The following is a 26007-nucleotide window of genomic DNA, read 5'->3' as shown; positions in this document are numbered from 1 at the left end:
ATAACGAATGTTGCTGACCCATACACCATTCACCTTAACGCCCACGTTGCGTTTTTGTAGGGCTTTCTGAAAGATGGCTTCAGATTTTAAATTGAAGAGAAGTAGGGAGAGAACACACCCTTGTCTGCTTCAGTGAGATCGTTATCAACTCTGACTTCAGCGATTTGGTTCCAGTATAGGCTTTGAATGTCAAATCTATTTAGGATTTGGATCAGTTTAGGATGTTGGACTCTGTCGAACGCCTTTTCATAATCGATGAGACACAGCATTTTGTCCTTTCTCTGATCGTTGAAGTTCTGAATCAGTTTTTGAGTCGCCACTAATGCTTCTCTCGTGCCTAAACCTCGTCTGAATCCAAATTGTGTGGATCCGATGTTTCTTTCGCACTTTATTGACATTCTGTAGTGGATAATCTTAAGGAATATCTTCAGTGTGTGACTCATGAGGCTGATTAGTCTGTGATCCTCACAAATAATGAAATACAGTTGTCTTCTTCAGCTAAAAAAGTAAAACCAAAAGACCACTTACATTTAAGAAATTCTTCTTTCTTGATCCAAATTTCTCTTCCTTCCTTCCATCTTCGCGGTGAAGAAAGGGGAGCATTTTTTCGATTTTTCATTTTTTCCAAAATACCAAAATGCATTCTAGTTTTGTGAAGCAGCATCAGCTGTTTGACCATAAAAAAGCATAATAAGACATCTTGCTCCTTATTTACAACCATTCCAATATCATTTGCTATAGAGATGATTTTATATTTATCGCATCTATGAGTCTTAAAACACAATAAGAAACCAATGCCTTTTTTTACTTTGAAAGACAATGAACAATGTTTTGTTGTCAGTCACTAAACAAAAGCTTTTAACTATTCAGCGAAACACACTACTTAATGTGCTTTACAATCTCACCACACTCTTTGCATAAATAATTAAATTAATTCTAATGCAGTAAGGTCATTTTGTTAAAACTAAAATTTCAGATATTCCTACGATAAGAACCGCTGAATGTGACCACAATGATGTATAACAACAGGAAGACGTTTATTATTAAAATACTCATCATCCTCTGCTTGATATATCTCGCTGTCCACGTGATCTACAGTGGGGGACCTGTCATCAGGGAGTTGCAGCAATCTGGAAGAAGCTTAGCTTCTTTGGACAACCAAAATATTGAGACAGCCCCATTGGTGCAAGATGGTAATTATTATTTATTTTGTACAAAATAAATCGTTTAAAAATTGATATAATTGTTGGATAAATTGGGAGCACTAGGATGTTTGTCAAAATTTGTGCAAAAATTCGCTTTTATAAATTTTAGTTGGTTTTTCTTTTTTGAATTAATGATACAAGACCATTAGGATGCCGGTTTCTCGGGCCGTTCTCGATTGATTCATATCAGCTACTTACAATAGTTTACAAATCATAACAGTGCACGTCGTCAGGTAACGTTGTAAAATGTCCTCTTAATAGGACATTTTACGGCCTCTGCGCCAACACTTTCCCCTGAATCTATCACCTGGAGAAACTGATTAACGTTTCCCCTCTAATCCCCAACTAAATCGATACTGCTTTGTCACTCTCTCTCTCTATCTAGGGTACAACCAAACGATCACCCTCATAATGCTCAAACGCTTTATAACCTGCTCACTCTGCTGCGGGACATAAGTTTAACTCCTCCCGTCTTCCGTGCACTAAGATCTCAATATCACCTGGACGCCCTCTTGGCGTCCCCGCACATTTGAACCTACTTTCTGGCGTCCTAGAACTACCCTCCAGCTGATCAGCGAGTTATCTCTCTCTCTAGCACTCCTGAACCTTCCAGGTCCGTCTTCCATGCCAAGCACTAAATTGATGCCACATGCGTCCTCACTGCACGTGGGAGCCCCATATGACTTCTCTCTACACTACTAATCTCCGGTAATGTCTGAACTACATGTTGCTCATAATTACAATCTAACTACTGTGCATACCACCAGAACTACTACTTCTCCTACCAATGACAATTGGTCTTCACTCAACACATCAACTAAGTAGTAGCTACACTACAACTACACATTAGTATAACCTCTGTAAATCGAAGTTTCGCAAAACACCGTGCTCCGCATTTGAAGAGTACCACCCTGTATGAGATGTTTACTGGGCGATTGCCGAAACTGAACTGCCAGTACCAGAAATTATTCCCCAAGACGAATCTGTTTACTATCAACTCAATAGCCAAGTGCAAAATAACACAGTCTATACCAAACTGGCATAAGCTGTCCTTAAACTCAACTTAGCTAATGTTGGGGAAACGGACATTATCTTCTTCTTCATGTAGAAGGGCAAAGTCCTGTCAGTTTTGTCATCAGCTTCTCTGTGATCTTGATGTCAAGCTTCCATGCCAGCGTTCTGGAGGCTTTTTGTGTTGCACTCTTCTTCTCTCATTGCCTTATCCGTTGCAGACGTTGGCTATTAACATGGCTATTCTTATCTTGTTTACTGCGCTTCTAAACAGGATGACAATCCAAAACCACTGGCGTAGGTTGTGCAACCAAGAATGTCGTCTTCTCCCTGGTCCTCTCTTGCTATCTACCTTGCCCTGGACAAACAACTGTAGAAGGCAGTATTTTTCATGTTTTAGTATGTGGCCAAAATACTCCAGCTTCCGTTTTTTTACTGTAAAGACGACTTCCTCCTCTCTAGAATATAACACTCTTCTTCAGCCTTCTTCCATACGTTTTTAGACATATTCCTCTTCGTCTCTCTTCCACATCTACCGGTCTTGTGCTATCCGGAACCAGATTCGACCTATTTCTTCTCGTTGTTTCTTTGGGTCGTCAAAGTACAACTCTGATGATCCATTTTTTACTGTTCTGACATGCAACATGGTCCTGCAACTCTGGTCCTTCTTCTAATGTCTTGATTTCTTACTCTAACATGGCACATTCCATGGTTCTTTGAGCCACCTTCAAGCGATCAGCACTCTGTTTAATCAGTGTTGTTGTCTCCAATCCGTAAATTGTCACCGACAGACTTGATCCATCAATCATTTATTCCCTTTTGTTCCCACTGAAGTTTTTTCATCATCTTATAAGAGCTATACCATGAATCTATTCTGGTGTAGTTGAGGGCATTTCAAAAATACCATGTTTCTATAGAATCAAATGCTATTTGGGAATATTGTATTCTGTTGTTGTTGTTTGTAGATGGTCAGTTGTGCTGTATTCGCTTCGAAACCCGGCTTGCTCTTTCCTGTAGACATTGGTTGAGCAGAGTCTGTAAGGTTGTCTCTATCTTACGTCCTCCAAATTTCAACATTTTCACTGTAATATTGTCTTTTTCCGTTCATTGACCTTCTTCATCATGTGCAGAGCTGCTCTTATTTCCTCCAGGGATATGTCTGGAAGGTCATCTGAGCTCACATTTGTTACCTGAAGACAATCAACTTCCGCAGCAGGCTTCCCAGGTGGTTTTGTGTTCTTTCATTTCTTCACGGATGGCTTCTTTTACAGATCTGTTAAGTAATTTCTGCTCTTCCATTCTTTTTCCCAATCCTCGTCTGTACTGTATCTACCACACAGAGCTCTAGTCTACCAAGTAGAACTCTAGTGGCTAAAATCAGCTAGAAAATTACTAGTAGAAAATAGAACATTTTCAGAAATGCTAACTTTAAGTGGATCTTAATTTTAGTAAATGGTTTACTTTATCATACCGTCTAAGTAAAAAATTGATAATTTTTTCAGTTCCTGTTCCTGTCGTACATACGACAACCAACTCTTCAAAGTTGCCTAGTGTTCCGAATGAAGAACGAATGCAAACACCATCGCCTGCACCAGTAAAACAGGAAACGGTACAACAGAAAGTGAAGGAAATCACACAGTGTTTAGACAAGCCGGTAGTGCCAAAGACCCAACAACGCGGTGATTATTGGGTGTTGTATAATTATGTACGTGCAGAAAGGACGTTTAAGTGCGAGGAGACCATTACCTACACCACTCACGCCGACTATTCTTTCTTGGACAATTTAGTGCCATTGTTGGAGAGATGGAGAGATCCCATAAGTATTGCTCTTCATGCTCCGGGAACTGATTTCGCCAATACCCTGGAGTCAGTGGCTCATTTGAGGGATTGTACCAGTTCTCTGGTTCGCGAATTAGTCACCTTCCATATTTATTTTAGCACGAAACATGTTCCCAAAGCGGTAAGTACTGTTTACCTTCATTGTATACAGGGTGTCCCTGAGTTCGTGTGACAAGCGGTAAAGTGAGATGATAGTATCCTTCCTTTAAATGCAGCTTCTTTAAGATGCAGGATGGTAAAATTAAAATAATAATATTAATTTTTGGAAATATCTCCGAAACTGTTTGTCGCACTGATAGCTACTTTTGCAGGAATTTTAGGTTACGCAGTTTTTTTAGTGTGAAATAATTGATTCTACATACATAAAGGGTGGTCCAGTTTTAAGCATTATTCACCATTCGATCAAAAAATAAGTTGACGTCATTTTCCTGAAGAACGCTTCGTAACGAAGAAACAACTTATAAATTTCAGTTTAGAAAATCGATTTTTTTACTGTAACTGTCCTCCAAAAAACTTTTTGGACTAATTTTCCCTGACGTGTAAAACTGGTTATTCAAAACTTGTGAGAGTCCAACTTTAAACTGAATAGTCTAAAAACGTTCATTCAGACGTCACTTTGGTACGTCGTTTTGGTTTTGACTTAATGTCAATTTGACGTTCTTACCTCTGGCGCTGTCACTACAAATTTTTCCGGTCAAGCTGTACAGGGTGGTCAAATTAAGCATTGTTTTGGCTACATTTTTGTAAAAATATCCACCCTGTAACTCTCACAGAACCAAAGTTATGGCTTGTCAAACTAGACAGTGCTTTTTTGGTTTTGACTTAGTGTCACTTTGACGTTTCTTCCTCTGGCGCTGTTACTTCAAATTTTTCCGGTCAAGCTGTACAAGGTAGTCAAATAAAGCATAGTTTTAGCTACATTTTGGTAAAAACGTCCACCCTGTAGCTCTCACACAACCAAAGTTATAGCCTGTCAAACTAGACAGTGTTTTTTTGGTTTTTACTTAGTGTCACTTTGACGTTTCTCCCTTTGTCGCTGTTACTACAAATTTTTCCGGTCAAGCTGTACAGGGTAGTCGAATAAAGCATAGTTTTAGCTACATTTTGGTAAAAAAGTCCACCCTGTAGCTCTCACACAACCAAAGTTATAGCCTGTCAAACCAGACAGTGCTTTTTTGGTTTTGACTTAGTGTCACTTTGACGTTTCTCCCTCTGGCGCTGTTACTACAAATTTTTCCGGTCAAGCTGTACAGGGTAGTCGAATAAAGCATAGTTTTAGCTACATTTTGGTAAAAAAGTCCACCCTGTAGCTCTCACACAACCAAAGTTATAGCCTGTCAAACTAGACAGTGCTTTTTTTGGTTTGACTTAGTGTCACTTTGACGTTTCTCCCTCTGGCGCTGTCACTACAAATTTTTCCGGTCAAGCTGTACAGGGTAGTCAAATAAAGCATAGTTCTAGCTACATTTTGGTAAAAAATTCCACCCTGTAGCTCTCACACAACCAAAGTTATGATATGTCAAACAAGACAGTGCTTTTTTTGGTTTTGACTTAATGTCACTTTGACGTTCTTACCTCTGGCGCTCACTACAAATTTTTCCGGACAAGCTGTACAAGGTGGTCAAATAAAGCATTGTTTTGGCAACATTTTTGTAAAAATATCCACCCTGTAGCTCTCACAGAACCAAAGTTATGGCCTGTCAAACTAGACAGTGCTTTTTTCGTTTTGACTTAGTGTCACTTTGACGTTCCTCCCTCTGGCGCTGTCACTACAAATTTTTTCGGTCAAGCTGTACAGGGTAGTCAAATAAAGCATAGTTTTAGCTACATTTTGGTAAAAATTTCACCCTGTAGCTCTCACACAACCAAAGTTATGATATGTCATACCAGACAGTGCTTTTTTTGGTTTTGACTTAATGTCACTTTGACGTTTCTCCCTCTGACGCTGCCACTAAACATTTTTCCGCTCAAACTCTACAGGGTGGCCAAATAAAGCATAGTTTTAGCTACAAGCATAGTTTTAGCTACATTTTGGTAAAAAAGTCCACCCTGTAGCTCTCACACAACCAAAGTTATAGCCTGTCAAACTAGATACTGCTTTTTTTATATATTTTTTTCCCATAGTCACGTGACTTTGACGTTTCTCAATTGGTTTTCGGCTCGGTCAGAGATCTGTCAGTCACGTGATGTTTTAAAATTTGAATTTTGACAGTATGACATGAAAAATTACGGTTTTGACAGCTCAAACTAACTAAGCAGTCGCGCAGAATATTTTCAGGTAAAATTGCCGAATTTTGTTAGTTTTTAACGTTTGACACTGACAGTTCTGACCGGAAAATTAACATTCCCGAACTGTCAAAAATCAAAATGATCGCTTTAAGCGGTTACACTAATCATTCATTCGATTCAATGCTTTGCTGCTATATTCATCCAGTTTGAAAGACAATTTTGTCTTTTGACAGGTGACAGTTAAGGATAACAGCTGTCAAAATTGAAAATTCTGATAGTTTGACAGGTTTGACAGTTCTGACTTCAGTCATTCGTTTTTTCAGACTGCAATCCATTGTCAAGTGTCCAAAACTGGATTTCAAGCACTAAAAACAGTCCGGAAATTAAGACAAACATTGTAGCGCATAAAACTTATTTTTTACTACTAAAAATAGTCTAGTTTACTTTTAAGGCTAGAAACTACTTCACTAAAGCTAAAGAAGGTCCAAAAGTCAATTTCAGGACTTTAATTGGTGTACAACTCAATTTTCAGGATGAAAACAAGTCCAGAATTCAATTAAACACGGGTAACAGTCCAAATTAAATTTTCGCACTAATTCAATTGTAAAAATTAGTGTTTAAAACTAATATCGTAGCGTTTAGTGACAAAAATTTTTACTTTCATCACTGAAGAGTCTGAAATTTAACTTGAAATAGTTTTAAACTCGATTTTTCAGTCTTAAAACACTAGAAACAGTCAGATTTTTTTACAAATGTTCCAATTTTTTGCACGGATAAGTGTAGAAGTCAATTTAATAGTGAAGAAGCTTGAAATGGTATTTTCAAGACTATGGACAGTGTACAAACCGGCTTTCAGGCCTGATAAGTCATAAACTTTGTGAAGATGGTGAAGAGCCTTAAAACTCGATTTTGCAGGCTGAAAACAGCCTTAAAGCACTAAAAACAGTCTAGGTTTAGAAGAAATGCTCGATTTTTTTACATTGATGTGTCTAAAACTCTATTTAATAGTAACAAAGCTTGAAATAGCATTTTTCAGTCTATTGAAACTGTAAAAATTGTTTTTTAAGTCTGCTATGTCCAAAACTTGGTGAACTCGATTTCCAAGCTGAAAGTAGTCTTAAAGCCTTAAAAATAGTCCAGAGTTCTAATAAAATGAAAAGCAAAGTAAAAAAAACTTAAAAAGTCAGTCTTTAAATCAATTTTTATGAATCTAATGTCAATATCCTGTATTTAAGACTATTTTCAAGACTAAACTATTGAAATGTTTTCAAATTATGAAAACTTCCTTGAAACGCAAATTTTAAGCTTCTGATGTCACTTTTTATTGGTTTAGAGTCACTTTTTGGTGTCTCAGTAAATTTTCCAGGCTTAAATGTGTGAATTTGTAGTCAAAAAGTAGTTGTTCATGTCTACAACAATTTTCAATACTAAAGTTTTTCAACTTACCTGATAACTGTGACGATTGGCTATAAAGACTATGTATTAAGGCTATTAAGCCTCTCAAGTCAATTTTCTGAACTAAAGTCTGTCAATTTGTTGGAAACTAATGAAAACTGGCTACAAAGACTTTTTTTAGGCTTCTTAAGCCAAATTTTACCATTTCAAGACAAGCTTTAAGTTGGGTTTGGTTGGTTTTGGATCTTAGAACGTAATAACTCAATTATATCGTAAACGAAATTTCAAATCAGAATTTTACAACTTATTTTTTTAAATCGAACAAAAACTGTAATATTTGAAAAATATCCAGTGACGTAGAAAATAAGGCGGAAAACAATACCAAACGTCATTAACATGAGTATTAATTTCATAAGTTTTGGTTCCAAATTTCTCAATTGATCACCCTGTACAGCACCTCTCAGTTTTCTTTTCCGTTGATTTTGTTATAAAATTGGAGACTGGTTTCATATTTTTTTAGAAAAGATGAGTATTAGGATCAAAAATTATTACTGTGTGTTTTAATACTAATTAAAATGAGCCACATATTGGGACACCCTGTACATATTTAGCTTCATACAAAATAACAATAAAATGACGTGCGTTTGGTTGATATGAAACGCTTCAATACCCACATCGAAAAGACCCACATTATCGGTTTAGTTTAATTATTTCGGTGCCATGTGTTGATCCGGTTAATTTAATTTTAGCTGTTGACCTTTTAAGTAGCTACTGAGTAATCGTGATAAATTTGTACAGACTTTCATACTTATCATCCTTTGTTTTAACGAATAGGTGAAGATGTTTGTAAACACTTGTTGGTAAACCTCATCAACTCTACCATCAATTCTACTGACCTTCTTCTACATGTTAGAGATCTAGATGATCTGTTGATTCTAGTCATGGGCCTACTTATTATTTCTTGAGATTTGGACTTCCAGCTGTCTCTTCATCTTAACACAATGAGGAATGTTTTCGAAAAGCTCATTCCAATGATTATCCATAGACATATAAAGAAGTAGGCCAAATAAGCAAGATATTTGTAATTTAATGAAATACTGCACCAATTTCTAGCAACCAAACCATGAATCTTATAGACCTTCTTCTTCTTTTTCTTCTACTTGTTAGAGATCTAGATGATCTGTTGATTCCAGTCATGCCTACTTATTATTTCCTGAGATTTGGACTTCCAGCTGTCTCTCCATCTTAACACAAGAAGAAATGTTTTTCCAATGACTATCCATAGACATATAAAGAAGTAGGCCAAATAAGCAAGTTATTTAGGGATTGAATGAAAGAGTTCACCAAAAATCTCTTTGATCAACTTTGAAAAACTCTAGCGGCCAAACCATCAAATCTATAAACACAAGATGAAGTGTCTAGCCATAAACATATAAAAAACTTAATAAAGTAGACCAAAATAGCAAGATATTTGTAATTTAATGAAACCAATTTGTAGCAACCAAACTATCAATCCTATGGACCTTCTTCTTCTACTTCTTGTTAGAGATCTAGATGATCTGTTGATTTCAGACATGCCTACTTATTATTTCCTGAGATTTGGACTTTCAGCTGTCTCTCCATCTTGACCCAACGAGGAATGTTTTCGAAAAACTCATTCCAATGACTATCCACAGACATATAAAGAAGTAGGCCAAATAAGCAAGATATTTAGGATTGAATGAAGGAGAACACCAAAAATATCTTTGGTCAACTTTGATACCCTCTAGCGACCAAACCATCAATCCTATTAACCTTCTTCTTCTACTTGTTATAGATTTAGATGATCTTTTGATTCCAACTTATTATTTCTTGAGATGTGGACTTCCAGCTGTCTCTCCATCTTAACTAAAGGAGGAATGTTTTCGAAAAACTCATTCTAATAGACATATGAAGAAGTAGGCCAAATAAGCAAGATATTTAGGGATTGAATGAAAGAGTACACCAAAAATCTCTTTGAACAACTTTGAAAAACTCTAGCGGCCAAACCATCAAACCTATAAACACAAGATGAAGTGTCTAGCCATAAACATAAAAAAAACTTAATAAAGTAGACCAAATTAGCAAGATATTTGTAATTTAATGAAACCAATTTCTAGAAACCAAACCATTAATTCTATGGACCTTCTTCTTCTACTTGTTAGAGATCTAGATGGCCTGTTGATTCCAACTTATTATTTCCTGAGATGTGAACTTCCAGATGTCTCTCCATCTTTTTGGTGGTCTTCCGGGTGGACGGTTCTCTGTTGGTTTTCCCTAAATCATTCTCTTCTCCTTTTCCCCATTACACCAGATCCTATTCGTCCCATTGTCAATGTTACTTACGTGATTCTTCTTCTTGTTTTCCCGGCTATTGTTCTCAGTACTAACATTGTCGGCTACTCGTAGTATCTTTTTGGTCTTGTATCCTTTCTCACTTCTACAGCGTATGCCATTATTGGCGTGACGCATGTCTTATATATTTTGATCTTACTCTCTTTTTGCATAAGAGGGATTAGTCCATCAGTTTCCCTTAGACATTCTGATATTATAGCTGATTTGTTATTTTGGTACATATCTATGCTTTATTATCTATTACCAGCTTGTTACATTGGTTCTCTAGCGATGGTCATGGTTTTCGTTTACCATATTTTGAGACTGATCTGGTAGAACTCTACTATCTGTCAGATGCTAGATGTAATATTCTCTCTAGCTTTGATTTGAGTTCTGTTATTAGTGATAAGATTGTATACCGTTGTTACTATTTTACCAAAGGCTTCTTTTTCTTTAGGATTTTTATGACGTCTTCCAGACGGACTCTGTCAAATGCCTTAGTAAGGTTGACGTAGCACATAACTGCTGGTGCATTGTATTCTATTGCTTTTCCTTTCTTTGTTTTGTAATGAATATCTCGGTAACTGTATTCTTCTGCCACCTATGTGGTCTCGGCATCATATAGCTTCCTGAAGTATTCCTCTCACACCTCCGTAGGGACTCCTTTAACCGGTACGTATTCATCTTCCACACCTTTCTTTGGTTATAGGTCAATTTGGCCCAATGTTCTCTTTTGATTCTTGAGTTGACACTCTTTCTGGTATGTTAGAAAGCTTTTCCGTTTTACGTCTGCGAGGTCTTCTTCTGTTTGATGGAGTTTTTGGCATTTATGTTGATTCTCCTTTTGCCAATAGAATGTTCAGAAGCCTGGGGGTATGCAGTTACTGTATATTTGTGTTTGTGTGTATATTTCATTTCAACATTTTGATTAAGGAGGTCGATATTACTCATTTTTTGCATTAATCGTACAGTTTCCGAGTGCTGTCTGATTCTAGTGATTCCATGTTATATTTTTCTATGTTTACTAACGGTTTCCTGATTCTTCATGGCTGTTCCATTATTAACTTGTCACAATTGTGAATACTTGCGATGGTATGATTGTTCATCAGTTGGTAATAATGAAATCGATCCTTGATCTTTGGTCCCCCCAGCAAAAAGCAACTCATGACATCACACACTGGATCATTAAAAGGCAATACTTTTATTACACTTAGAAAAAGATAAATCCCCATAAAAAACTTGGACTAACTTTCTAATTAGTGTTTTTTAAATTGAAACTGCGTCATCGACAGTGTATTTGACATCTAATGAGTCTGGGTGGCCCAAATCCCAGTCCCAAAACCTTCAACTGCTTAAATACTTTGTTTCCAAAGTTGGAATGGTCTAAACTGTCACTTGTCATGAATTACACCCTGTATAACAAGTAACAATGTTTACTCGGTTATTGACTTTGCCAACCCAATTAACAAACCATTAATTAAATAATTAATTTCTACCGTCATTGTTTGGTGTTGATACGAAACGTTTTCCTAATAAGCTTCTGTTCAATAATGACCTAAATTTTATTAAGAAATCCAATTCCACCCCTATTTTTTGCGTGAGCCAACACAAATGTGTTTGCCAATATGTTTTTGAAGCTAAAAATAACCGATATAAATTAGCAAGGGGAGGAAAATGATTGAAGAGATATTCTCATACTTATCAGTCATATTGTTTGGCTGATAGGTAGGTAAACACAACCAAGTGAAAACAAGCAAACATATTTGTGGTCAATGTTATTACCGTTATTGCCTTCAAGTTAATTGAAATTTCTACAAGTCAATTAGCTTAATTTGAAAGCAAACAAACATTGTTTGGTATTGTGTTACTTCAAACCCACCCATTTGAACTTATATGGTCATAAAAGCTTTAAACTAGTCTCATCTTCTTATTCCCAGTATGCTAATTAGTGACTATTACTATTTTGCTCTTGGCTTTTAACTGTAATACGTTGATTTTTGCCTTCTTCTCTATTTTTGTTTGTAATACATCTTAAAACAGTCATTTCCTTGCTACAAATTATTCTCTAAAACCACGTGATGTCTGTCACTATTGTCAGAATTGTCAAAATTTTACTAGAATTTGCAAGAACTACATTTTAACACAGTTTTCGAAACAAGACGATTTTCTGAGATTTAACAGTTATTTTGACAATTGTCACTTCATAGTCTAGCTAAATAGTCTTCTGAAATCACGTGACAACTGTCAATAACATCAAAACTGTCAAACTATGCTCAAAAGGTGCAAAAATCAGGGTTTAGAAACGTTTTCTTGCAGTATTTGATATAAAACGTGTTTCTGAGATTTATGGCAGTTATTTTCACAATTTTCACGTGATTATCCAGTTAAATAGTGTTCTACAATCACGTAACAACTGTCACTAACGTCAAAACTGTCAAATCATGTTCTAAAGTTGCAAAAATCAAGATGAAGAAACGTTTTCTTGTAGTATTTCGTATAAAACGTGTTTCTGAGATTTATGACAGTTATTTTGACAATTGTCACGTGGCCGTCTAGCTAAATAGTATTCTACAATCACGTGACAATTGTTATTAACGTCAAAACTGTCAAACTATGCTCTAAAGATGCAAAAATAAGGGTTTAGAAACATTTTCTTGCAGTATTTGATATAAAACGTGTTTTTAAGATTTATGGCAGTTATTTTGACAATTGTCACGTGACCGTCTAGCTAAATGATATTCTACAATCACGTGACAACTATTATTAACGTCAAAACTGTCAAACTATGCTCTAAAGTGGTAAAAATCTGGGTTTAGGAACGTTTTTTTTGCAGTATTTGATAATTAAACGTGTTTTTAAGATTTATGGCAGTTATTTTGACAATTGTCATGTGACCGTCTAGCTAAATAGTATTCTACAATCACGTGACAACTATTATTAACATCAAAACTGTCAAACTATGCTCTAAAGTTGCAAAAATCAGGGTTTAGGAACGTTTTCTTGCAGTATTTGATATAAAACGTGTTTCTGAGATTTATGGCAGTTATTTTGACAATTGTCACGTGGCCGTCCAGCTAAATAGTATTCTATAATCACGTGACAATTGTTATTAACGTCAAAACTGTCAAACTATGCTCTAAAGATGCAAAAATAAGGGTTTAGAAACATTTTCTTGCAGTATTTGATATAAAACGTGTTTATAAGATTTATGGCAGTTATTTTGACAATTGTCACGTGACCGTCTAGTTAAATGATATTCTACAATCACGTGACAACTATTATTAATGTCAAAACTGTCAAACTATGCTCTAAAGTGGTAAAAATCTGGGTTTAGGAACGTTTTCTTGCAGTATTTGATATAAAACGTGTTTATAAGATTTATGGCAGTTATTTTGACAATTGTCACGTGACCGTCTAGCTAAATAGTATTCTATAATCACGTGACAATTGTTATTAACGTCAAAACTCTCAAACTATGCTCTAAAGATGCAAAAATAAGGGTTTAGAAACATTTTCTTGCAGTATTTGATATAAATGTGTTTTTAAGATTTATGGCAGTTATTTTGACAATTGTCACGTGACCGTCTAGCTAAATAATATTCTACAATCACGTGACAAATATTATTAACGTCAAAACTGTCAAACTATGCTCTAAAGTGGCAAAAATCTGGGTTTAGGAACGTTTTTTTGCAGTATTTGATAATTAAACGTGTTTTTAAGATTTATGGCAGTTATTTTGACAATTGTCATGTGACCGTCTAGCTAAATAGTATTCTACAATCACGTGACAACTATTATTAACATCAAAACTGTCAAACTATGCTCTAAAGTTGCAAAAATCAGGGTTTAGGAACGTTTTCTTGCAGTATTTGATATAAAACGTGTTTCTGAGATTTATGGCAGTTATTTTGACAATTGTCACGTGGCCGTCCAGCTAAATAGTATTCTATAATCACGTGACAATTGTTATTAACGTCAAAACTGTCAAACTATGCTCTAAAGATGCAAAAATAAGGGTTTAGAAACATTTTCTTGCAGTATTTGATATAAAACGTGTTTATAAGATTTATGGCAGTTATTTTGACAATTGTCACGTGACCGTCTAGCTAAATGATATTCTACAATCACGTGACAACTATTATTAATGTCAAAACTGTCAAACTATGCTCTAAAGTGGTAAAAATCTGGGTTTAGGAACGTTTTTTTTGCAGTATTTGATAATAAAACGTGTTTTTGAGATTTATAACAGTTATTTTGACAATTGTTACGTAACCGTCTAACTAAATAGTGTTCTAAAATCACGTGACAACTGTCAATAACGTCAAAACTGTCAAACTATGCTCTAAAGTTGCAAAAATCAGGGTTTAGAAACGTTTTCTTGTAGTATTTGGTATAAAACGTATTTTTGAGATTTATGACAGTTATTTTGACAATTGTCACGTGGATGTCTAGCTAAATAATATTCTACAATCACGTGATAACTGCTGTTAACGTCAAAACTGTCAAAATATGCTTTAAAGTTGCAAAAATCAGGGTTTAGAAACGTTTTCTTGTAGTATTTGTTAATAAAACGTATTTTTGAGGTTTATTACAGTTATTTTGGCAATTGTCACGTGGCTGTCCAGTTAAATCGTGTTCTACAATTACGTAACAACTGTCACTAACGTCAAAACTATCAAACCATGCTCAAAAGTTGCAAAAATCAGGATTTAGAAACGTTTTCTTGTAGTATTTGGTATAAAACGAATTTCTGAGATTTATGACAGTTATTTTGACAATTGTCACGTTGTTGTCTAGCTAAATAGTGTTCTACAATCACGTGACAACTGTTATTAACGTCAAAACTGTCAAACTATGCTCTAAAGATGCAAAAATAAGGGTTTAGAAACATTTTCTTGCAGTATTTGATATAAATGTGTTTTTAAGACTTATGGCAGTTATTTTGACAATTGTCACATGACCGTCTAGCTAAATAATATTCTACAATCACGTGACAACTATTATTAACATCAAAACTGTCAAATTATGCTCTAAAGTTGCAAAAATCAGGGTTTAGAAACGTTTTCTTGCAGTATTTGATAATCAAACGTATTTTTGAGATTTATGACAGTTATTTTGACAATTTTCACGTGGTTGTCTAGCTAAATAGTGTTCTACAATCATGTGACAACTGTCACTAACGTCAAAAATGTCAAACCATGCTCTAAAGTTGCAAAAATCCGTGTGTAAACACTGGTTGGTATATGAATAATACAATAAAGTTGTAAGACTTGATCAATTATTGCTGGTAGATTATGTAGACCAAAATGTGGTTATATGCATTATTTGGAAACTTATCACGTTTGTATACGTAATGTATTTGTACGCCTTTGATTGAGGTAAATGGTGTGGTAATTCACAATTTATCGATAACATATACAGGGTGAGTCGATAGAGCAGCTTATTTGAGGCATTTACGAAAATTATACCTGCTAATTCTACCGTTTACCACAATCGGTGTAACTTTTAAGGATCTGGTTCATTACGGTTGAATGAATTTTAGAACGCGATTGGTATTCCTATTCCTGATATGTCTTTGACATCTGGCATCCAGATGTTCATTGTTGAAATGTTTTATAATATCGGCATACTCTCCCTCCATCTCGCAAACAGAACATATTCCAATATCCATTTTAAATTAACAGGTCAATCTCATAAGCTAGCTAAACTGAGGAACAAACCGACAGACGGTCAAACATAAACTAATGTTTGAGGCTATGATTCTAAATTTTAATGGAAAACCTGTCATAAGTCACTTTTTTCTTAATTTACCGACGGAACTTCTCGATCCATAAATCATAAACCGGGTACATATATTCGGTATATGGGTAAAATTTCAGAACGGCAATAGTAGTTACCAAAAACAATTTTCGAACGCTCTAGGTTAAACAGGTATCTACCGGTAGAATATTCGTAAATGCCTTTGGTGACAAAAATTGGGTGTTGAGTTTTGAATTTTTTTTAGTATTTTCAACACAGCTCCTACGGTTTCTGAGATAATTCTGAATATTATTTTTTATTAAAATCAAAATTGACCAATCTCTTGGGTAGCACTAATTAGTTTGTTGACTGTTTAAAAATGGAAACGCACGTAGTATTTCCATTACCAAATTAAATAATTTCATCATCAATGTTTACCTTGAAGAATTCGCTGTTGTTTAGACAAACAAAGGCAATTTTATACAATCAATGACCTAAAACAAAAGCGATAGTGGTAATTACCTACTCATATGCACATACACCATTCTACGGTAAAAGGGAGAGTAGGTATTTCTTCATTGCGATTTTATTTACTTTAGAAAGGACACCCGTGATTTAGTTCAGATTGTTAAATTCAACCAGTTTTTATTTTGCAAAAATTCGACATTTTTAATTTTTAACTTTAAAAGTTACAAAAGCGTAGAAAGAGCATTTTAAATTTTTTTTGGTAATTTCGAGTTGTTAATTCAAAATTCTGAGATACCTACTAACTTAGAAACTAAGCTAAAATATTGATTCATATTGCTCCTCATCAGTGTTACCTCATAGCGGTCGATTAATCGGTCAAAAAACGGTACATTATGCTAGTTTAACCTCAAAAATACAAATTTTAATTTTCTCTAGTCTTCTTCTTGTCTCTCTCTCTCTCTCTCTCTCCAATGACGCTACAGCCCAAATTGAGCCTTGGCCTCCTCTATCTTCCGCCTCCAACACTGTCGATCCAACGCCGCTCTCCTCCAGGTTCTGACACCTATCAAGTTCTGCGCGTCTTCTGTCACTCCATCCTCCCATCTTTTCCGTGGTCTCCCTTTTGGTCTTCTGCCCTGCATCCTACTATTGAGGGCCCTTTTTGGTAGCCTGTTATCCGGCATTCTTACTACGTGGCCTGGCCATCGTAGTCTCTGTAGTCTGACGAATTCTGAGATAGGTGCCTCCTTGAAAAGTTGGTTGATTTCATGATTATATCTTCTTCTCCATATCTCATTTTCATTTAGTGGCCCGAAGATCCGTCTTAGTATTCTTCTTTCAAACACCTCCAGTTTATTCCAGTGAGTTCTTTATTATGACCCATGTCTCGCATCCATAGCATAGTATCGGCCTGATGATGGTTTTGTATATCCTGGTTTTTGATTTTCTGTGTATGATTTTGGAGCGGAATATATGGGACAAAGTAGGCTTTGTTTGCCGATATTATTCGATGTTGTATCTCCGATTCCTCTGATCCTCTCTTATTGAGTTCAACACCTAGATATGTGGACAGCATCCACGTTATCCTCTACTCTGGGGTAGTTTTCGTTTCCTCTTGTTCTTGCCTGGATTAGTGTTTTTGTCTTTTGTGTATTTACTTCGGGTCCGATGTTTCTGGCCTCTCTCTTCAGTTGTGTGTATATTTCTGCCTCCTCTTCCGCTCTGCGGGTCATAATATTGATATCATCTGCGTAGGCGGCCAGTTGTACCGATTTGTTTGTTAATAAGTTTGACCTGTTTTAATCCTTTGTTTATTGGGAATATCTCCATCGTTTCGTTTTGTATTGTTGCCATCGTTGATTCCATTAGTCGGATATATTTGGAGGGGATGTTGAAACTGCACAGTATCTGGTACAGTCGGTCTCTGTTAATGGAATCGTATGCTTGTTTAAAGTCAACGAAAATATTGTACACGTCTATGTCGTGTTCCCAGGACTTGTTCTGGATTTGTTTCACCGTAAAAAGCTGATCAATTGTGGATTGTCCTTGCCTGAAGCCTGATTGGTATGGGCCGATAATCTCTTCGGTAATGGGTTGAATGGTATAAATTGGACAGATAATTCCAGTTTTCCATTCGCTAGGAATGCGTTCCTCGTCCCATATCTTGGTGATCAGTGCATGACATTTGTGTTGTTAGGTGTTCGCCTCCTAGTTTGTATAATTCTGCCGGGAGTTGGTCGATTCCTGGTGCCTTGTTGTTCTTTTGCACTCTGATTGCTTGTTTGACCTCGTCAGTCTTGTCTAGTCTTGACAAAATCTGTCATAAACTGGGTCAAAATCTGGGTCTGTTATGCTGTCAATTTGGATTATTCGATTTAATATCGCTGTTGACGTTTTCCAATGTTCGGTGGGATATTTTTTCCAGTTGGATATGTGCAAACGTCTTAGAAATTCACTTAGGCTAAGACGATGACATTGGGAATTCTGAACAATAGAAAGTTAGCACAATCTGATCGATAGTTTAATTATTATAAGCACCAAAAGTTTTATATCAAAGCAACTGGACACATTTATTTTATCAATGTTTATAAAAAAATTAAAAGTTGTATTTACAGCTCCATGGTGTCAGAAATGACTTGACATTTGTCACAACTGTAAAACTTGATGGAAATAGTGTATCCTTTTGGTAAAATACAGTACAAATTGTGTTTACAGCTCTATGGATGTAAGTTTGACAGTTGCAATGTTTGATGACAATTTAGGACATTGTCTTTAGTCGCCTGACAGCTGTCACAACTCTCAAAAATGACTTGGCCCCGCCATAAAACTATAAAATACCAAAACAGCGTATCATTTTGGTAAATTGCAATAGAAATTGCATTTACAGCTCGATGGAGTTAACTTTGATAGATGTCAGATTTAATGATAGTTTAAGACGTTGGTTGTGTCGCATTACAGTTGTCTGAACTGTCAATTATCACCTAGAAATTCTATAAACTATTACAAAGGCATTTTGATGAGTTACAGTTCAAGTTACATTTACATTTCCATGGATCTAAGTTTGACAGTTGCAACGTTTTGGTGACAATTTAAGTCTTTAGTCACCTGACAGCTGCCACTCCTGTCAAAATTAGCTTAGAAGTTCCATGAAGCTATAAATTATCATAACAGTGTGTAATTTTGATGAGATACAATTTAAGTGCTATTTACGGCTCTATAGATCTAAGTTTGATGAATGCAACTTTGGATTACAGTATGCGGCACTGTTTTCAGTCACGTGACAGCTGTCTCAACTCTCAAAAATGACTTGGCCCTGCCATAAAACCATAAAATACCAAACCAATCATTTTAATAAATTGCAGTAAAAGTTTTAATATTCGTGACAAATGTCACGTGGCTTGAGAAGATTTTTAGCTAGGCAGTCCCGTGACAACAATCAACATATTTGTCATAAATCTCAGAAACACGTTATATATAAAATACTCCAAGAACACTTTTCTAGACCTTGAGTTTTCCACCTTTTAGCACAGTTTGACACAGTTTAATTTTTGACGTTAGTGACAGTTTGCACGTGGTTTTAGAACACTATTTAGCTAAACGTTCACGTGATAATTGTTAACGTAACTGTCATAACTAAGAAACATGTTTCGTTTCAAAAACTGTATTCAACTTTAATTCTTGCAGATTCTAGACAAATTTGGTTTTAGAGGATAATTTAGCTAGGCAGTCACGTGACCTACTTAGAATTAGAAAATGACTGTTTTAAGCACAGTTTTGGAATCCTCATTAAATTCCCTATCCAATAACACAAAAAACTCTACGAGATTTGGAACAGTCAGAGAGAAAAGCGGTGTCAAAGTTTGAATTGCCAGAAACATAGTCATAAACAAAATCGCTGATAAAACCGACTTGGAAAGAGAAAATGACTGTCTTAAGCACATTTTTGGAATCCTCATTAAATTTCCTATCCAATAACATAAAAAACTCTAGGAGATTTGGTACAGTCAGAGAGATAACCGGTGTCAAAGTTTGAACTGCCAGAAACATAGTCAAAAAAAAAAACGCTGATAAAACCGACTTGGAAAGATAAAATGTCTGTTTTAAGCATATTTTTGGAATCCTCACTAAATTCCCTATCCAATAACATAAAAAACTCTACAAGATTTGGTACAGTCAGAGAGAAAAGCGGTGTCAAAGTTTGACCTGCCAGAAACATAGTCAAAAACAAAATCGCTGATAAAACCGACTTGGAAAAAGAAAATGACTGTTTTAAGCACATTTTTGAAATACTCATTAAATTCCCTATCCAATAACATAAAAAAACTCTACAAGATTTGGTACAGTCAGGGAGAAAAACGGTGTCAAAGTTTGAACTGCCAGAAACATAGTCAAAAACAAAATCGCTGATAAAACCGACTTGGAAAGAGAAAATGGCTGTTTTAAGCACATTTTTGGAATCCTCACTAAATTCCCTATCCAACAACATAAAAACTCTACGAGATTTGGTACAGTCAGAAAGAAAAGCGGTGTCAAAGTTTGAACTGCCAGAAACATAGTCAAAAACAAAATCGCTGATAAAACCGACTTGGAAAGAGAAAATGACTGTCTTAAGCACATTTTTGGAATCCTCATTAAATTTCCTATCCAATAACATAAAAAACTCTAGGAGATTTGGTACAGTCAGAGAGATAACCGGTGTCAAAGTTTGAACTGCCAGAAACATAGTCAAAAACAAAATCGCTGATAAAACCGACTTGGAAAGATAAAATGACGGTTTTAAGCACATTTTTGAAATACTCATTAAATTCCCTATCCAATAACATAAAAAAACTCTACAAGATTTGGTACAGTCAGGGAGAAAAGCGGTGTCAAAGTTTGAACTGCCAGAAACATAGTCAAAAACAAAATCGCTGATAAAACCGACTTGGAAAAAGAAAATGACTGTTTTAAGCACATTTTTGGAATCCTCATTAAATTTCCTATCCAATAACATAAAAAACTCTAGGAGATTTGGTACAGTCAGAGAGATAACCGGTGTCAAAGTTTGAACTGCCAGAAACATAGTCAAAAAAAAAATCGCTGATAAAACCGACTTGGAAAAAGAAAATGACTGTTTTAAGCACATTTTTGGATTCCTCATTAAATTCCCTAGCCAACAACATAAAAACTGTACGAGATTTGGTACAGTCAGAAAGAAAAGCGGTGTCAAAATTTGAACTGTCAGAAACATAGTCAAAAACAAAATCGCTGATAAAACCGACTTGGAAAGAGAAAATGACTGTCTTAAGCACATTTTTGGAATCCTCATTAAATTTCCTATCCAATAACATAAAAAACTCTAGGAGATTTGGTACAGTCAGAGAGATAACCGGTGTCAAAGTTTGAACTGCCAGAAACATAGTCAAAAACAAAATCGCTGATAAAACCGACTTGGAAAAAGAAAATGACTGTTTTAAGCACATTTTTGAAATACTCATTAAATTCCCTATCCAATAACATAAAAAAACTCTACAAGATTTGGTACAGTCAGGGAGAAAAACGGTGTCAAAGTTTGAACTGCCAGAAACATAGTCAAAAACAAAATCGCTGATAAAACCGACTTGGAAAAAGAAAATGACTGTTTTAAGCACATTTTTGGATTCCTCATTAAATTCCCTAGCCAACAACATAAAAACTCTACGAGATTTGGTACAGTCAGAAAGAAAAGCGGTGTCAAAATTTGAACTGTCAGAAACATAGTCAAAAACAAAATCGCTGATAAAACCGACTTGGAAAGAGAAAATGGCTGTTTTAAGCACATTTTTGGAATCCTCACTAAATTCCCTATCCAACAACATAAAAACTCTACGAGATTTGGTACAGTCAGAAAGAAAAGCGGTGTCAAAGTTTGAACTGCCAGAAACATAGTCAAAAACAAAATCGCTGATAAAACCGACTTGGAAAGAGAAAATTACTGTTTTAAGCACATTTTTGGAATCCTCATTAAATTCCCTATCCAATAACATTAAAAAACTCTACGAGATTTGGTACAGTCAGAAAGAAAAGCGGTAGCAAAGTTTGAACTGCCAGAAACATAGTCAAAAACAAAATCGCTGATAAAACCGACTTGGAAAGAGAAAATTACTGTTTTAAGCACATTTTTGGAATCCTCATTAAATTCCCTATCCAATAACATTAAAAAACTCTACGAGATTTGGTACAGTCAGAAAGAAAAGCGGTAGCAAAGTTTGAACTGCCAGAAACATAGTCAAAAACAAAATCGCTGATAAAACCGACTTGGAAAGAGAAAATGACTGTTTTAAGCACATTTTTAGAATCCTCATTAAATTTCTTATCCAATAACATAAAAAAACTCTACGAGATTTGGTCCAGCTATAGAGAAAAGCGGTGTCAAAGTTTGAAACTGCCAGAAACATAGTCAAAAACAAAATTGCTGATAAAACCGACTTGGAAAGAGAAAATGACTGTTTTAAGCACATTTTTGGAATCCTCATTAAATTCCCTATCCAATAACATAAAAAAACTCTACGAGATTTGGTCCAGCTATAGAGAAAAGCGGTGTCAAAGTTTGAACTGCCAGAAACATAGTCAAAAACAAAATCGCTGATAAAACCGACTTGGAAAGAGAAAATGACTGTTTTAAGCACATTTTTGGAATCCTCATTAAATTTCCTATCCAATAACATAAAAAACTCTACGAGATTTGGTACAGTCAGGGTGAAAAGCGGTGTCAAAGTTTGAACTGCCAGAAACACAGTTTGAAATGACAGTCAGGGACAAAATCGCTGGTAAAACCCACTTGGAATAAGAAAATCACTGTTTTAAGCAAATTTTTGGAATCCTCATTAAATTTCCTATCTAATAACCTAAAAAACCCTCCAAATAACATATATGTGGATTTGGCAATTCGCAGTCTAAAAAACGTTTCACAATCCACATAATGGCAATGTTAAAAACGGTAAATTGAATACAAAACTTACAACAGGAGAATGATAGAACAACCACAGAAACGGTAGATATACCGTTTTAGCGGTAGACCTGACAACATTGCTCCTCATTGCTCACTAACCATTTACGTTTGATTATTTGAAACTCTGGTTCATTATGATCGGTTATTAAACCAAAGTAAACTCAAAAAAAAAGTAAAAAAAAAAGTCTAGTAAACGTCGTGGCAACGTGGCAAACCATGTCAAAAGTCAAAATATAAGGTAGAAACTATTCCATTCACGGGTTTTCATATCATATTAGAATCAGCTGTAAACCAGATCACACTTTTTCACACAAAAAGCGCACAGTTTTCAATGTAGATCACCATCACCACCAAGATCACAGCAAGTGATTCCGCTCGAGTCCATTGCATCACTTTCCGAACGTTACTTACATTTTTCAAACTCTTGTATTAGTGATCTTAATGATCGGATCAATGGGATTGCGAATGCAGAAAACCATTCAATAGCAAAGCACGATAATCAATTTAAATATAACTTAGTTAACTGACTCAAATTTTGATTTTTTTCTGTGTTGCAGGTTCCCAAACACAACAAAGCGTTCGCGGAGCCATACAATTGCTCACTCACCCCTCCCTACCTCAACGTGTCATCTGACCAGATGTACAAAGTGCAAAAGAAGCTTTTGTATCCGGTGAACGTGGGTCGTAACGTGGCCAGAGAAATGGCTCAGACTCACTACATCCTACCGTCAGACATCGAACTGTATCCTAGTCCTAACATTAGCTCTAAGTTCCTAGAGATGATTGCGAAGAACACGGGTCCTTTGCTGAGCAAGAATCCTAAGGTGTTTCCTTTGCACATATTTGAAGTCAGTGCCAATTCGCAGGTGCCAGAAACGAAAACTGTATTGAAGGAAATGTTGTCTAATGGTAAGTTTGAATTAAGTATAGTTTAGTAAGTTTAATGGTTGTTTAGAAGGTAAAATCACCACTAAGTACCAAAATACAGAAGTCATCCCATTATACAAGAAGGAAGCATAGATAATTATCAACCTATCAGCTTATTATCACAATTATGCTCAGATACCTACAGAGACATACAAATAATACTAAGAACTTTCGGAGACGGTTTTGGAAGTGTTTGGAAAGCTTTCAAACTATTTTAGTACCATGTGTAAGCTTATAGAGTGTTTTGACATCTTTTGAAAACTTCTAGACTGTCAGAAAAGCTGACTGTTCTGAAGGATTTCTGAAAGCTAATACTGTTCTTAAAGCTTTCTAGGCTATTTTAGAAGCATCTTGAACTTTCTAAATTGTTTTGGAACACTTCGAGACCTCATGATCTAAAAGTTTCCGAAAGGACATTGGACATCTCGGACAGTTTTGAAATCATTTGAAAGTTTGTAGACTAGTTAAAGAGCATTTGAGCCCTTGAAAGCTTCAAGATTGTTTCAAAAGCATTTGGAAGCTTCTAGATTGTTTTGAACCATTTTTGAATACTGCAGAAGAGATTTCGAACTGTTTGAATAGGATAATGAAGCTCTTGGACTGCTTTAGAAGCATTTAAAGATTCTGGAAATATTTGAAAGCCTTTAAACTATTCTAGTAGCACATGGAAGGGTTTAGACTGTTTCGATCCATCTTTTAGGTATATCCTGACCAGTTAGTAAGTTAGTGGTATTTAGAAATGTGGAAACTATCTTCAGAAACCTGAAAATTGACTTGATTGTCCAAATTATAGTCAAATTCAAAGCTAGAAATATGAAAGTTGACTTACAAGTCAAATTTACATTATTCACCACTTCATTGGCTTTTGACTTGCTTGAAATTTCTAAACAACGCAAGGATCGACTCTACATATACTCACGCCTTATCCAAGTTATAAAAACGCTTCTATTCATGTAAAACTGGATGACAATTTAAAAATCGAGCAGATTTCAGACAAAATAAAAGTAAGGCAAGGAGACACCATCGGAGGATGTATTCAAAGAACTTGACTGGCAAAAGAACGGGATTAATGGTGTGCATCTAAACTATTAAAGATTTGCCGACGATACATTGGTCATTGCCAACACAAGCGAAAAACCTACTTCGGAAACTTCATCACTACAAATTGGACTTGAAATTAACTTAAACAAAACAAACATCACGACAACAGAAGACATCCAGAAAACAGTTAACGACCAACCTCTGGAAGTGTTTCCAGAATCTATTTACTTAGCAAAGAAAATCTTCTTATTTCTCTTGTAGAAGGCCTGTAGTTCACTGATTTTTCTCTTGTGAGGTGGACTGCCAGCTGTCTTCTTCCTGTTGGCATGTTATCGCTGACGATTCGTGGTAATCTCTCTTCATTCATCCTTCTGACGTGTGCGTTCCATTATCTTCGTCGAGCTCTACACCATCTTATAATATCATTGGTGTGCGTTTGTCTTCTTAGGTCCTCGTTCCGTTTCTTATCCAGAAAAGTGTTGTCTGTTATTGCGCGTATTGTTTTCATCTCTGTTGTTCTGAGTATTCTTTTTTTTTTTTTGATATATCGGCTCGAATCTCTACGTTTGACTTCCTCCAAATTTCCTCGGCTGGAGTCCTTGCAACCCAGATAGTCGAAATCCTGCTCTATCGATACGTCACTAGTTTACATCTGTGATGATCATCTATTTTGTTTTTGATTTTGAGATTTCCAGTTCCATTTCTTGGCTTCCTTGTTGAAAGCATGTAGTAGTTGTTGCAGATTGTCTTCGGTTTCTGCTATTAAAACAGCGTCATCTGCATAGCAGAGAATTTTTATTTCCGTTATTGCCCATTTTGTATATCAGCGGGCTTATGCTGTCCCCTTAACGTATGCCCCCCTCAATGTCTTTCTATGTTGTCTCAAAGAATGTCAATATTCGGAAATCAGAAAAAGAACTGCTGCACAGCTGCTGCACAGGATTCTATGATCAACATAATATGCTAAAGCTTGTGGTACAACTAAAATGAATATGGGCTGGTCATATAGCAAGGCAGGATGACCATAATTGGCACATAGGATATTTCTCAAAAGAAACCCAGCAGAGGATTGGTACACCACAAGGACGATATTCAAAATGTTACAAGAAAGAATTGGATCCGGACTGCTTAATGGGAAGAAAAGCACAAATTTGCGAAACACGTCAAGAACAGAAAGGATGTAACGATACCCTGAAGTTGAAGAAGGAAGAGGTCTTACTAAATCTTACTAATAACTTAGAGAGACGTAACAGGTTGTTGACTTAACATCTTCCGGCCATTTACTCAAATCCATTGATTGAAATAATTTTCGTTCTATCAAACAGACTTTTC

The 26007-nt window shown here is 35.7% G+C and overlaps 1 protein-coding gene across 3 annotated transcripts in view; it reads left to right on the top strand.

Annotated features, from left to right (window-relative positions):
• The window catches only part of LOC145728926 (beta-1,4-glucuronyltransferase 1-like), a 109876-nt gene that overhangs the window by 76975 nt on the left and 6894 nt on the right, over positions 1–26007 (top strand). For all 3 annotated transcript variants that reach the window (XM_081979484.1, XM_081979485.1, XM_081979483.1), the window contains exons 3-5: positions 977–1193; positions 3719–4176; positions 23265–23616. In XM_081979484.1, coding sequence (XP_081835610.1) covers positions 1013–1193; positions 3719–4176; positions 23265–23616 — 991 coding nt within the window. In that variant the 5' untranslated portion in view covers positions 977–1012. The remainder of the gene's footprint in view (positions 1–976; positions 1194–3718; positions 4177–23264; positions 23617–26007) is intronic.

This window comes from Ips typographus, linkage group LG5, assembly GCF_016097725.1.
Source record: "Ips typographus isolate SLU linkage group LG5, UJ_Ityp_2.0, whole genome shotgun sequence".
NCBI classification, from domain to species: Eukaryota; Metazoa; Arthropoda; class Insecta; order Coleoptera; family Curculionidae; genus Ips; species Ips typographus.
The sequence above is the reverse complement of the archived record's forward strand: the minus strand, read 5'-3'. Positions and strand labels throughout refer to the sequence as shown.